Source organism: Musa acuminata, chromosome BXJ2-4, assembly GCF_036884655.1.
Source record: "Musa acuminata AAA Group cultivar baxijiao chromosome BXJ2-4, Cavendish_Baxijiao_AAA, whole genome shotgun sequence".
Lineage (NCBI taxonomy): Eukaryota > Viridiplantae > Streptophyta > Magnoliopsida > Zingiberales > Musaceae > Musa > Musa acuminata.
The window spans coordinates 8,328,918-8,344,155 of NC_088341.1; the positions used below are offsets into that span (position 1 = coordinate 8,328,918).

General features: G+C 40.6%; 1 protein-coding gene across 5 annotated transcripts; it reads right to left on the reverse strand.

Moving 5' to 3' along the window:
• Positions 1-655: 655 nt before the first annotated feature.
• Positions 656-14,723, reverse strand: LOC103981184 (myb family transcription factor PHL7). 5 transcript variants are annotated; one of them, XM_065103585.1, is made up of 9 exons: positions 14,564-14,723; positions 14,389-14,479; positions 7,114-7,183; positions 5,859-6,031; positions 4,783-4,859; positions 4,657-4,699; positions 4,453-4,510; positions 3,186-3,255; positions 656-1,417 (listed from the first exon to the last, which is right to left on the reverse strand). In XM_065103585.1, the coding sequence occupies exons 4-9, from the start codon at positions 5,983-5,985 to the stop codon at positions 962-964; spliced, it is 831 nt and encodes a 276-aa protein (XP_064959657.1). In that variant the 5' UTR covers positions 5,986-6,031; positions 7,114-7,183; positions 14,389-14,479; positions 14,564-14,723; the 3' UTR covers positions 656-961. The 5 variants fall into 5 exon arrangements, with proteins under 5 accessions (XP_064959657.1, XP_064959658.1, XP_009396092.1 ...); XM_065103586.1 differs by having other exon boundaries at positions 7,054-7,183; XM_009397817.3 differs by lacking the exon at positions 7,114-7,183.
• Between the last annotated feature and the right edge of the window lie 515 nt (positions 14,724-15,238).

Sequence of the window (15,238 nt, forward strand, 5' to 3'; positions counted from 1 at the left end):
TCGAGAGGATCAACCTCCTAGGGTTTGTCAAAAGACTTAATAATATTTTTTTATCAGTCGAAAAAAAATGATTATATCATTATTTATAGAGTTCCATCTAGAATCCACAAGGACTTAGACTCTTAATAATAAATAAATATTAAATAAATCTTTATTCGATTCTATCTGAACTAAATAGACTCAATAAACATTATTCAAAAACTCAGAAAATCGATCCAAAATACTTTCGTAAAGAGTTGGAGCATATAATGTTAGTCTAAAGAGTTTGAAATTAAAGTATAATTAGAGAAAATTAAATACTTTAACAATGAAATCATTCACCTCAAACATGAAGTCAAATTGGCATGTTATCGTGGTTCCAAATGAATTTTTCTTATTTTTCATGTTTAAGGCAAAAGTACATTATATCCACACGATTGGCAAGACAGAAACATTATATTCAAGTCTCGTTTGATGACACCTGCAGACCACCAATATCATGTTTCTCCAACTTGTTCTGATGGAGCAACAAACTATATGTAGATACATGAAAACAAAGTTTTCCTACAAGAAACTTGATACCTTTAGACTGTGATCACAACCAGTCTCATCTGCTTGATTAGGTTTTGCGGTCATAATGCTCTGGAGCTGCTCTATTTGATTGCATATTATAACATAAAACTAACTGAAACGAGGATGTTATAAACGATACAAGCGTTAATGTCATATAATAAGCATAACCATCTCCTATTCCTAACAACATATATCCACATAAATTTAATATGCCATACACTCAGTGAAACAGCTATCACATTATCCGAACATGATATCACTAGATACGATTAATAATGGCATACTACAAGAAACTGCATTACATGATTCAATCATGTAAAACTTCCAGCATCAACTTCCAAGCTGATCATTGCAGACTGAAGTTCAGGACGAATCGAAGTGCATCTTCTCCATGTTCGAGCAGCAGGCATCAGTGTTGGAAGTCTGAGCCCGAGCTTGACTCTAGTATATGAGCAAGCACCAACTCTGTCTTCCCATGCCCAGGGATGGCACCAACCCGCAGCCTCTTGGTAGAGCTCTCATGCCTTGGGCTTGATGAAGAGGAGCGAACATGGCAGCTGGAGTCAGGGGTCAGTGGCTCCCGGTGGGAGGATAACGAATCATCACATGAAATGCTCTTGAAGATGGCATCAGTATCTCCATTGTCCCTACCAATGGCTTTATCTTGGATGGGGGATTCTGAAGCTGGAGCTGGTGTTGATGGGTCCGTCTTCTCAGAGTCTAAGCAGTGACCAACTGGGGTGGGTGCAGTAGTGCCTGCTCCAGGTAATTCAGCTAGCACACCACTAAGTCGCTGCTGCTCATCGATGATCTTCTTTAGATACTTGCCTTGAGCTTCTATCCTTAGCTGCAGCTGCCTTTGTACCTGCCAATAATTTCAGAAGCTTAGTTCACGTATCACTTTAACTTCACAAAAGGCAGTAGTACCATCAGGTGGCACATTAAATCAAAGTTCTTCTAAATGATCTCATAAGCTGTTTACATGCAATATTTTGCGAAGGGAAATGTATAATGTTTGTAAGTAATAGGCAAAACAAATAAGAACTATGTGATAGCAGCACAGCCAGCCTAATTTGTAAATGGAAACAAATTAAATGTAGAAGATGTTAACATATAAACTGATGTAGAAACCTTCTCTGAGGCCCATAATCAACAATTACTAGAGAAGATGGGATCTATAAATTGAGTATATTGCAATCAACAATCATCTCTTAGTCCATAAATATAAGCTCCACATTTTGGGGCAACAACATTCTTTGCTTATTGAATAACTCAACTTTTAGGCCCATTTCACCGCAAACTAGAGAATTCAGATTGCATTTTCCTTTCGCACATGCATCGTTACATGTCTAGTTACAAATAAACAAGTTAAAAGCAGAGATAAGGTTTCTAAAGACAGAAACTGCAATGGACTGTCAATGAGATGGAAGCCAGATAATATTTAAAAATTTTCCCATCTAAGGCCATAGACATCTTTTGGTAAGTAATCCACTAATTCATTATATGGTTACAAATGAAGGTAAATTAACAGATATGAGATTATTTTCAGAAAGTCTTGAGATTGGAGGTGCTACTTGTAGTATTTAATTTTTTTTTTCCCTTCGAAGAAACAAAGAAAAATTTTCTATATAATCAGATATTGGAAGGATGCTCTCAATCAATGAAAAGTCCCCAGAGTCAACAGATCACTTAATCCAATTACCAGATATGTGCTTGATCCAGTTTAGTTGTTGCCTTATTAATGTCGATCTATTATTATGAAAGTAGCCAGAAAAATATGTTCTAAATTATGTCCATTAGCATGAAAAGATATCAAGGACAGAGGATAAATCATATCTATGAGGTCCCTCTGACACTCATGTAATATCTGCACATTTCTGCAAGTTTATATAAAAAACAGAAAACAGGTTGCTGAACCATATGCTGTATATTGTCAAGGTGATTTTACTATATATAGCATTGACAATCTAACATATGCATCAGTTTTATCATGCATAAATAAATTTGGTTGAGTTGATACTGAAATTTATGAGAAGTGATTCTATTTACTTCTTCTGTAACATGTTTAAGAGTGAAATGACTAATGAATTATAACGATTATATCAGCAAAGTACAAATAAGCAACATGAGATTAGATTTCCAACAATCCCTCAATGGAATAGAGAGAAAGGCAGGGGTTCAGTGAATTCTATAAACAACAAGAATTTTGCAAACAATATGCTCTTCGCCTCTTAGCAATCGGGTATAATTTATGTTGTATGATCAATTAAAGGAAGCAAATTGCTTCTAGCATTCATGATTTTGCAAAAAAAAAAAAATAGTGCATGAGATAAAAAATGCATGCATGCTTTCATTAATGGATGTGCTTATAATTCATGAAGATCTCACTGGTACATTCTTTACACGGTTCAGAGCTTTTCCCATACATATTTCTTAGAATCAGTACTGAGAAATCAGAATAAAATGCTACCATTAGAGTAATCCTCTGAGCAGAAGATCAGCTTCTCTACCAAACTCAAGTGCAAACCCACAATTTATTGTAAAGCCATATAATCATGTAATTCAGTAGTAACACAAATGAAGATAGAATGCTGAAGCTGAATCATCCTTACTGTCATATGTGTTTAACTTGCCTCGAGTTGTTCTTGAAGCCTCTTTTGGACTTCCATCTGCAACTTGAGTGCTTCAGTTATTTGTGTTCCACTGAGGAAAGAAATTAGTCTTTTAGCTTGACTGCATATCACACTAATAAATTATAAATGCTCCAAAGCAGGAGCTCATGGATGCGAGGAAAAAGAAAATAACTATAAAGAACCATTAACTGATTAATTCACAGCAGAACCATGTGTATCTGGCAAATGAAAGCAAAATAGCAAAGATAGGCATATAGTTATGTTTCCGGAAAAGAGAAAAAGGAGAAAGGTACAAGCTTGCCACAACTTCATAAAATATCCTTGACTGATACATATTTATATTTATCTAAATAGCATCTATAAAAGGAGAAGTCAAGCTGGTGCTTCCTCTAGAATACAACTTGAATAGCAGAAATAGATCGATGCAGAATTTTACAAGATTAGCAGCCAAAATTTCCACTAAGAAAAGTGATAAAAGCTCCCCAATCTTTGCTGCAAGTGCTATGGAAACATCTTCCCTAGTCTTGGACCTTCAACTGCTGCCGCGACCCACCCAAGCTTTGCAAAAGTAAGTTTTCAAATGGTTTGGAAGTGTCTAAGTCTCCAATGAATCAGAAGTTGTATAAAGAGATACTGATTTGTAAAGTTGAAAAGCAATACATGAGAGAGCAAAATAAAGAAAAATAGTAAAAGTAAAAAAATTCAGGGTAAATGTTAAGATAGTATTTTCGTAATGAAGGTTTTATGCTTGAGTTGAGTGTATTTTTTGTGAAACTGGTAGCAACACCAATGTTGTTACATTCTTCCTGTCAAAATTTCAAGTGTCAAAAAAGGAGCAGCAAAGAACCTTCTTGGCGAGTTATCATTGATGATTATCCTTTGGTACTTGCTTTTCCATGAATGCGGGATTTTCACTGCTTAAAAAGGAAAGCAATTCTGACAGCCATGCCAACCAAGAAATTCAGGTAACATGATTAACATAGAAAAGAACATGAGAAATCTGAAAAGCAGACTCTTCCTTACAATGTGGATCCAAGCAGCAAAGTGTAGGAAGCATGCAACTAGCTGAAAACATTCCATTATTTGACTTAGCTACATGTATGAGCAATAGTCTCAGGTATCTAAAAACGATCATGGTACAAGATGGATCGCATCAAACAATGACTATCTAGAGCATACATTATTTACATGAAAACAAATCTGGAAACAATTTAGGAATGAAATATCCATGCATATTTGTACAAAGGAGATTTGATCTTATACTTACGAAGAGCTTTCAGGCCCTGAAATCTGGTTGTCATCATCTTTCTTTTCAGACCTAGTACCTGCAACATGAAGACCTAGTAAAATCAAATCCAGATGATGAAAATTTTATCTCATGGTGCTTAAAATCTTTGCATATAAAGAACGTGATTCCATTACGAAATACTAAAAAGCTCAGTCAAATCTAGCTAAACATGTTTATACCTACCATCAGCTGAAGACTCTGGTACATACTTTGCAAGCCGATATTTCTGAGTGGATCAAAAGAAACCAAAATAAGAAAAGCACAGCATAAAAAGAAAAATTCTAAGAAATGACATCTCATAGTTGAAACCTGTAAATGACTCTTCACATGGTATATTGTTAGCCCTGGTACACCCATGATTCTAAGAACACCCTTAGGAGTTGCTCCTGTCATGAATCATCCATTTAGTGGACACAAATAACATATCTGAAAAGGTTGCCAACTAGAAACTAATTTTATAGAAAAGCAATTTACCAAATTTGGTTGGGCATCTACTACAAACTATTGAGCTTATTATTCGACTAAAATATTAATGAATTTTAATGTATGTATGAATCCTAAGAAGGTGACCAACTACAAAAATTTAGAAACTGATATCCTACAATATGACTAGTACAGCTAATCTGATAGAGACTTGTAGAAGGCCACTTAGGCTTTAAACAAAACTTTTTATCAGATTAATGCAAGTCAGGAAGAAAAGAAACCTGTTTTTGTTTTTTCAAAGGACAGATAGCTCCAAGTTAGTAAGAAGATTTTTAAACAAAATGAGAACATGGTACTGAATTTCTGCTATGGCTCACAAATGATAACTAATTAGGACTCCCTCAGTAATAAAATTAATAGTATTGTGTGCATTAACTCCCCTTAGATCCCACATTGACAAGAACCTCATGTATTATACCACCCAGATAAAATAAAAAGGTTGCATAAGAATGTCCCTACCAATTAAAGTTTATTTGTTTAACATGATTTTTTACATTCTAAAGAAGAAACATAATGAGTTAGGCCAATCATAGAGAACACTTGAGACTTTGATGACATCATTGTACCCTACATCATCCAATTACACTTGTCCTTACTAAAAGATTACTACTAAATATTGAAGTAATTAAAGCTTTTTTCTCAAGTTGATATACTAATATCAGAAGATTACTTTTTGTATGGTTTGCTTGTAGTAGTTCCACTGGTCTCATGTGACGTTCTACATTGTGTACACCACATAAACTTGCATAATCTTTTTCCAGAAAGCACTGGATGTTGAGATCATTGCATCTTCGAATTTACATTAGTATATGCATAGGAAGTTTTTGGTCAAACTTCAAATTTCTAAATTCAGCTTCACCACAATGAAATATTGAATTGTTGTAAAAGCAATTAGCACTTACTATCTGGTCCACCAAGCTGTGTGACAGCATCTTCAAAACGTTCATGAAGTTCATTTGTCCACCTCAAACGCTGTCTTGAGGCTAAACTGGGGTTGCTGGAATTGTTCACTCCATTGATAGGGCCCATACTTTTGCGGCTTAATTCTAATTGCTGGCTTTGAACAACTGAATTGCTGTAGCCAAGCGAATACTTCAGATTGGTTTTGAATGACGCAATTGTCATTGAATGTCTCATCAATAAGAAAGGGAAAATAATACTCATACAGCACATTTTGAAAAATTTAAGGATAGATATCAGGGCAAGACATAGTTTGCATTACAATTTTTATCCAAGGCCATAGCAACTTCACAATAACAAAAACAAACCATAACATTCCAACTATTTGGGGACAGCTATATGGGTCTTTTCTACCGCTAAGCTCTATTTAGGACAATATCACTAGTCAAATTAAGCACAATTAGATGTCTATTATTGTTTCAAATAAAATTATCTAATATGACTCTACCTCTTTTCACACCACCAATCCACCGCATCTAATCAGAATATTTATAGGACTTCTGTAGGCAAGTCTAGACAAATTTAAAAGGTTTTTCCTTGTTAATCTTATTCTAGAGCTACATCAAATCTGTCCACAAAGGTGCATTTCATATTCATCCTATTCCCAATCCACATATTCATCTCAGCAATACTAACCTTTTCAAGTGTTTTTTCTAACATTTAATTCCTGGTCTAATACCGATTTCAGTAGTCTACCATATTGGTGTGGTGTCGGTATACCGGATGGAATACCAGCCCATCTGCCAAATATCACCCAAAAAAACTATTAAGAAAATATGAATCATACCAGCCCATATAGTATGATACCTTGTTCATACAGCTAAATAAGTAATTGTTAGGATTATTTAAAAATTTCCAATAAGTAGCTATTTAGAATTTTCCAAAGAGCTCAACGTTCTAGATTGTCACACAGCATTTATGTCATTTCACAACATTTATACTGCTATTAATATGACAATACAGAATAGAGTTCTTTGCATGTTATTGAGCTAATCATTGTGATTTAATGAACTTTACATGGATAACATTTAGTACATGGTTATATTAAAAAAAATCAAGGTGGGTGCCTATTGTCACGAACTTAGCTGGAATTGCCTAAGTCGTGAGGCACCTTTGCGGCAAAGTCACAGACTTAGCTGGAGTAGCCTAAGTCCTGAAGCACCCTTGTGCCAACTTCTCGGACTTAGCTAGGATTACCTAAGTCATGACGCGCCCTTATGATATGCATCCGCAAAGGGTCAGTTAATTTGCAACCTCGCATTAGGACCTGTACAAAGAGCAAGTTGATTAGTTCGAAAGTGAGCGTGGGACAAATCCCGACATCTCGCGAGGAGGGAAGCTTTATAAGCAATTCAACAAACTGAACGCAACAGAGAAAAGAAAGGAAGGAGTAAACAAGAACTTTAGAAGGTCAAACGAACAGTCGTAAGTCCATAAACGACTGCTCACCGAGTGTTGGGCGCGATGGCAAGTTCCCATCAAGTTAGCATGCAAACTTGTGTATACCGATCAACACTCAACACTTCCCCGAAGCCCCATCCACTCCTGTGCCACCCGGGGGGTTCCAGGGGTCTGAGATGGCTGAAGTTTTGTGCGCGGCTGCGGTCTACGAAAAACAAGCCGTGACACACGCAAACGGAGCCATTTTGCGACAGTTTTGCCCGGCGTGGTGAGCAGTCGCACTGTAGTGCTACGAACTGTTCTTGCTTACATTTTTCAAGTAAAAACACATAAAACCAAGGCAAAACATGCTGTCAAGCATCTGTACAAACATGTCAAAGCGACGAACGGTTCGTTGAGCGAAGATGTGGCGGGTGCGCAACGACCGTTCGTGACATTCTCCCCCACTTAAACTATCGACGCCCTCGTCGACGCTTGTTGGTGGGCTTTAATGATTGCTTCTTCGTGTCATAGGGCATCTTCAGGCTCCCAACTGGCTTCTGTTCGGGAAAGTTTTCGCCACTTCAACAGGTATTCGGTTTGCCCCGCTCCGTTAGGTAGCTTTGTCTTGTGATCCGCTAAAGTGGTTTCAACTCGTTTCTGGTAGGAGGCTCTGGCTCACGCCGACAATTGCAACTTGTAAGAGACATTACCTACCCTACTGATAATTGGGAAGGGTCCTTTGTACTTGCGCACCAATCCCTTGTGCACTTTTTGCCTAAAGAACTGGAGTAATGCTGGTTGGGGCTTCACCAACACCAAGTCGTCAACTTTAAACTCTTATGGTCACCTTCCCAAGTCTACCAACTTCTTCATCTTTTTAACTGTCTTCTCCAACTAATCCCGCACAATATCTGCATTTCGGTGTCATTCCTTCGCAAAGTGATATGCTGACGGACGACTCTCGGTATAACCAATTGCTAAAGTGTGAGGAGTCGACGACTACTGTCCCGTAATGATCTCGAAGGGGCTCTTGTTGGACGTAAAGCTCCATTGCAAGTTGTAAGAGAATTGGGCAATGTCCAACAGCTTCACCCAATCCTGTTGGTTGGCACTCACGTAGTGTCGAAGATATTGCTCAAGGAGTGAATTTATTCTTTCAGTTTAGCCATCTATTTGGGGTGGAGGCTTGTGGAAAAGTATAACTTGGACCCTAGCAATTTGAATGACTTGATCCAGAATCGTCCTAAGAACCGAACATCTCGATCATTGATGATATTGTGCGGAACCCTAATACTTCATCACATTCTTCATCATCAACTTGGTCGCCTCCTCTGCTGAACAGTGTAGGGGTGCAGTAATGAATGTTGCATATTTCAAAAACCGATCGACCAACACGAGTATCGATCCAAGTTCCCCTACTGCCAGTAAGCTTAATATGAAGTCCAAGGAAATGCTCTCCCACGACCTTTTCTAGTACAAGCAACGTCTCCAGAAGTCCTACCGGCTTTCGTTGCTCTACCTTATCTTGTTGGCAAGTAAGGTATGTTTGAATGTATTCCTCCACATTAGTCCCCATCTTTGGCCAATAGAAGACCCTCTCCACGAGAGCCAATGTTCGGTGAATGCTCGGATGTCCAGCCCAAAGGGAATTGTACCACTCTCTCAAGAGTTCACGCCTCAAATTATCCGCTCGAGGAACATAAATCTTATTCCCTTTTGTGTAGACAAGTCCCTCCTGGACCCAAAATCATTGTGTCTTGCCTTCTTTAATTAGTTGCATCAAGGTTACTGCCTGGGGATCACTGTGCAGTCCATCCTTGATTCTGGAAAGAAAGTTGGAGCACAATTGACTTGCTTGGCCTCCGCCATCCAACTACATGGCCTTCACCAGCTCCACTTTCCGACAAAATGCATTGGCCACGACGTTTGTTCTTCCGGGCTTGTACTCCATTGCCATGTCAAACTCGGCAAGCAAGTCTTGTCATAATGCTTGTTTTGGGAAGAATTTCTTATGAGTTTAGAAATAACTCAAAACGGTGTTGTTCATCCTCAGCACAAATAGCAATCCGAGAAGGTAGTGCTGCAAAACTCATAAACAGTGGACTACTGTTGTCATCTCCTTCTCGTGCACTAGATGTCGCCGCTCGGTCTTATTGAGCTTGCGACTTTCATAGGACACCGGATGACCCTCCTGCATGAGTACTCCCCCAATAGTAGTCTAAAGCATCTGTATGGACTTCGAAAGGCTCTCATAGTTCGGCAATTTGAGTAATGGTTCTTCCAACACAATAGCCTTTAGATCTTGGAATGTTGCTTCACATTTATCAGACCATCGCCAAGGCTGCTCCTTCAGCAACTTCGTCAGTGGAGCTGCGCGCTTCGAATACCTAGCTATGAAGTGCCAGTAGTAGTTGACGAAACCAAGGAAGGATCTCAGCTCTAGCACCTTATTTGGTGTTCGTCATTCCGCCACAGCTTGCACCTTTAATTTATCTATCTGGAACCGTCACCGATTCGATGCCCTAGGAACAAAATCTCCGTCTGAGCAAAGTAGCACTTATCCCTTTTCACGAACAAAGTGTTCTCCCTGAGAACCTTGAAAATTGCTCGAAGGTGCTCGATATGTTCATCGAGCGTTTGGTTGTAAACGATAATGTCGTCCAAGTATATCACTACAAACTTGTCCAAATACTCCTTGAATAGTTGGTTCATGAGAGTACAGAATGTGACTGGAGCATTAGTTAAGCCGAATGACATCACCAAGAACTTGAACGCTCCATACATGGTTACACAGGTAGTCTTCACTTCGTCGCCTTCACCAATATGCACTTGCCAGTACCTCGACCGAAGGTTAAGTTTTGAGAAATACTTTGCTTTGCCCAATTGGTCGAACAAGTCTGCGATGAGCGGGATATGATACTTGTTCTTTCACCGTCACCTTGTTTAGGGTTTGACAGTCGACGCATAATCAAAGGCTCTCATCTTATTTATTTTGGAAGAGGACTAGAGCTCTGAATGATGCTTTTGAATTGCGGATGAAACCACCGTTTAGTAGTTCGTCTAACTGCTTCCTGAGCTTTGCCAACTCTGGAGGGGCCATGTGGTATGGTGGTCTCGCTGGAGGCTTCACTCCTAGCTCCAACTCGATACGATGATCCATGCCTCTGTGTGGTGACAGAGTTTTCGACAACTCGAGCGGTATAACGTCTGTGAACTCCTTCAAAATGTTTGCCACTACAGCAGGTTCATGAATGACCTCCCCGTCAAGTGGCTCCAATTTTACAGCGGCCACGAAAGTTAAATCTCCTTTTCGCACCTCCTTCTTTAGTTGTAATGCTGATATTTGTTGTGGGTCCTTGATTCCTCCTCGAGAAACAAGAACCACACAAGGTTTGTCGCCTCCCATTAGACATAGGGAGTTTAGGAATGGCATTACCAACTTTGTTGCATGTATGAACTCCATTCCGAGAATTACTTAAAAGTCATCCAGTGGCACTGCCATCATGTTTGTGCTTCTGCTCCATGTTTCGATCTTGATGGGTACCGCCTTTGCTAATACGGAGATCCGCTTAGCCTCCGAGTTCACTGCCTTCATCCGACTTGGGTTATTCTCCAAGTTTAGCCCAAGTCGCCTTGCTTCTTTATTGGTAATGAAATTGTGGGTGGCGCCCGTGTCCACCATCGCACAGGTTGTTCGACCATTGAGCTTGATGTCCACGTACATTAGCTCGCTGCTCCCTGCTTTCTATGGCTTCGTCTTCAAACTTTCCCCCACTTGACCCCGTAACGCATTCAACAAATACATTGCTCCCATCCGGGGTCCTTGCGACTCCTCATCGTCGTTGTTGGATTCCGAACTACTCGAACTAAGGGCGATGGCCTTGTGCTTGTCTGATTTAGGGGGGTGGATTGAAGCTATTAAGGCATTGAGTGCTTGTTTCTGTGGGCACTCCCTCACCATGTGCGGTCCTCCGCACAAGAAGCATCCGCTAGGTTTTGGAGCCTTGCCTTTTGAGCTTAGCCTTTTGTGGGAACTCTTCTTCCTTCTTTCGCCCCCGAGCTCCTTCCCTCGAGAATATTTTAAAGGCCGATTTCCTGAAGATTGTTTCTTTTTCCCCGAGTCCTCCAAGGAAACAAAGTCAATGAGCCTTTTCGCAGCAACAATTGCCTCGATCACATCGGTGACATTCCTTCAATGTAGTTCCTATTATGCCCATGGTTTCAGGCCATCGAGGAAGCTAAATAGCTTATCCTTTTCGAATATGTCTTGTATGTCTAGCATCAATGCGGAGAATTATTTCACGTAGTCCCGAATGGAAGTACTTTGGTGGAGTTGTCTTAGCTTCCTCCTTGCGACGAACTCTGTGTTCTTGGGTAGGATCTAAGTTCTCAACTCCCGTTTCAAATCCTCCCATGTGTCCATTCGACACCAACCATGTTGGATCTTTTCCCCACAGGTTCGCCACTAAAGTTTTGCATCCCCATTCAGATACATAATTACTATCAAAACTTTAGCATCTTCAGAATCGGGCCTTGTAGCTCGAAAGTATTGTTCCATGTCGAACAAGAAATTCTCGAGCTCCTTTGCATCCTTGGCACCCCCGTAGCAATGCGGCTCGGGTGCCCTCGAGTTTTGTGATGGCGCAACACGGGTGTTGCTCACTCCCGCGTTTAGCGCCCTTGTGAGCAATGTCACTCTGGAAGTGAGTTCCGCCATGACTTCATGCAGATTTTGCACGAAGTCTTTGGTGTCTTCCATCAATCGATCGACTAGGGACTCAACCTTGCCGATTCGAGATTTAGTTTCTTCTTGCGAGCTCTCTGCCCTAAGAAACCTTCATTAGCCTTGGTAGAGTTCCTCCAAACTCGCTTCAAGAACATCAAGGCGGGTTTCCGCCGCTGTGTCTCTCCTTGTGGCTCTTTTTCTCGGTTGGCGCTCCAGATTGCGCCTCCTCCGGTCGCAGAGAATAGCCAACTTCTAGCTCATCATGTTCGCTATCGCGCTGCTCCTAAGCGGCTCCAACATCATGCAATCGAGTTTGCACTTGCAGCCCACCTGCGGCTACTTAGGGCAATGGTCCGACTTGCCCCATCTTGCTCGATTCGCCACAATGCTTTACCATTGCGAGATTACGAAGTTTCTTCGTTATTTGCTCGAATTGCTTACCCGCTCTAATACCACAATGTCACAGATTTAGCTGGAATTACCTAAGTCGTGAGGCACCCTTGCAGCAAAGTCACGAACTTAGCTGGAGTTGCCTAATTAGTGAAGCACCCTTGCGCCAACTTCTCATACTTAGCTGAGATTACCTAAGTCATGCAACATCCTTGCGATATGTGTCCGCAAAGGGTCAATCAATTTGCAGCCTCGCTTAGTAAAAAGATGAAGTTGATTAGTTTGAAAGCGAGCGACAGACAAGTCCCGACGTCTCGCGAAGAGGAAAGTTTTACAAGCAATTCGACAAAGACTTTGAGTGTAAAAGAGAAAAGAGAGGAAGGAGAAAACAAGGACTTTAGAAAGACCAAACGAACAATAGCAAGTCCACAAATGATTGCTCACTGAGTGTCGGACGCGATGGCAAGTTCTCGTCAAGTTAACGTGCGAACTTGTGTATACCGATTAACGCCCAACACTACCTCGAAACCCCATCCACCCCTGTGCCACTCGGGGGGTTCCAGGGGTCTAAGATGGCTAATGTTTTGCGTGCGACTGCGGTCTATAGAAAACAGGCCGTGGCACGCAAAAACAGAGCCATTTTTGGGTAGTTTTGAGCGACGTTGTGGGCAATCACGTTACAGCGTTGCGAACTGTTCTTCCTTACATTTTTCAAGCAAAAACATACAAAACCAGGCAAAACATGTTGCCAAGCATATGTACAAGCATGCAAAAGCGACAAACGATTCGTTGAGCGAAGATGTTATGAGTGCGCGATGATCGTTCGTGACACTACGGTATATGTTTTGTGATGGTTTTAGGGTACAAATCAAGATTCCACTGTAAGGAAACTCCACATTGGAAAGGGAAAATAGTCTGGAACAAGAATAGGAATAACCATTACCCTACTGAAATGACATCTAAAATTTTCACAATCTTCAGAGGCAATCAGCTCATCATAATTGTTGTATTACAAGCTGAAGCATGGTCAACCAAAGGCCAATACATCAATGTACCAGCTAAATATTCCAATGACTTCATAATTTAGTGGCATCAAACCATGACAAATCATCAGCCAACATCTCCAAGCAGTTCTGCCTTCTAATAGTGTCAAGCTTTCAACAATTCCATGTGGTTCAGCCCGAAGTTGTAATTTCTAAATTAAGACAATGTCATAATACATTGTATAAAGGTCTGGGAACAGCATCCCATCATACATCGACTAACAAGCTCAAGAGAGTCAAACCAGAAAACCCAAGGGTTGGTGTGTTATCAGAGAGGTAACTTCTATATAGCAAAGAGCCTCTCTCAAAAGAACAGCTAAAAAATCAGTGGCCACCAGTTTCCACATCAATTACTCTTCAGTAGCAGAGAACTACTGACAAACACACCAACCAGAATAGAGAACAAGAATCAACATTAACCGGAAGCATTTCCATTATTTCACTCGTGAAATGAAAACTAAGGTGGTCGGACAAATAGATTTTGAGAATGAAACTAAGGATCTAGTAGAACCCACCAAAAAAGCAGCTTTAAAATGACTTTTACTGGGCCCCTAAAGTGATAGGAAAACGATGCACGGCCGAAGCCCTATTTTCTTGATGATTCAAGAACCAAAAATGGGTCTTTGGAGCTCTTATTAGCACCAAATCTTACAAAAAATTACTACTACCAACGGAACAAAAACATCCAGATCCAGATACATCACAGCTCTGCTGCCACAAAGAAACCTCAAAATGGAGGAAAATAAATCGACCCTAGCCAACCAAGAGTAGAAACCCTAGAAATTGAGCACAAATCTCAGCCTCCTCGACTAATTCGACCCAGAAACATCAAATCGGAGAAACAAAGCACTGACAATACCACCCAAATCACCGAGCTTAGACCACGATTCGAACGAGAGCACGAAAAGACGGAGGAAAAAGAAGAATCACCAGCTCCTCCAGCCGCGGAAATCATCGGAATCCCGAGTCCTGCTCGTGTGAAAAAGGCACGAAACTCAACGCCCTCAGCTACTTCGGGAATCTGCATTAAGAGAGAAGAGGAGCAGAGATAGTCAAACGAGAAGAAGTCTGCGCATCTCAACACCTCCAAAAAGCGAATCTTTACGCGTGAAATCGACAAGTTCTCGACAAATTCTCGCAAGATTTCTTCTTTGCCTCCTCTGTCCTTCACCGATTTGTAGCTTGGTCGGGCACGCAACCAATCGTAGGGCCCGAAAGCTCTCTCTCTCTCTCCCCCCGCCTCTGTAATGGAGCGGTAGCAAGAGGATGATTCTTGCAAGAGCGATGGTCTAATGGCTCTTGTACCAACAAGCGTCGAATAGGGTACGTGGGACGTTGTCCGTGCTCCTGGCTTTGACTGGATCGAGTATTGCACGAATACACGTGCCGTTGCAGCCGTCGGAAATGTCATGGACGGTATGTGATTCGGTCGCACCCTGAGTCGTATATACTGCTTTGTAAGGACGAATGCACTTTCCCGTTCCCAGACAGCGAATGGGGTGGAGTAATCGAGATTTCGTCGGCTAATGACGGCTTTAATAATGTGGGTTAGAAAGGAACTAATTATCTTTTAGCTGTTCTTACATATCTATCCTCTTTCAAGTTTGGAAATATCATATTTACCCCTCATCTACATGTCACTCCTATTGATATCAATCCATTAAATTTAGAGTCAATACTACGAGTCATAATTATCATTAAATTTAAAAACATTTAAACAATGAATATAAAAATAGTTGATTCCATGTTTTTTTTTCAATATATTTCAAGGGGATACTAA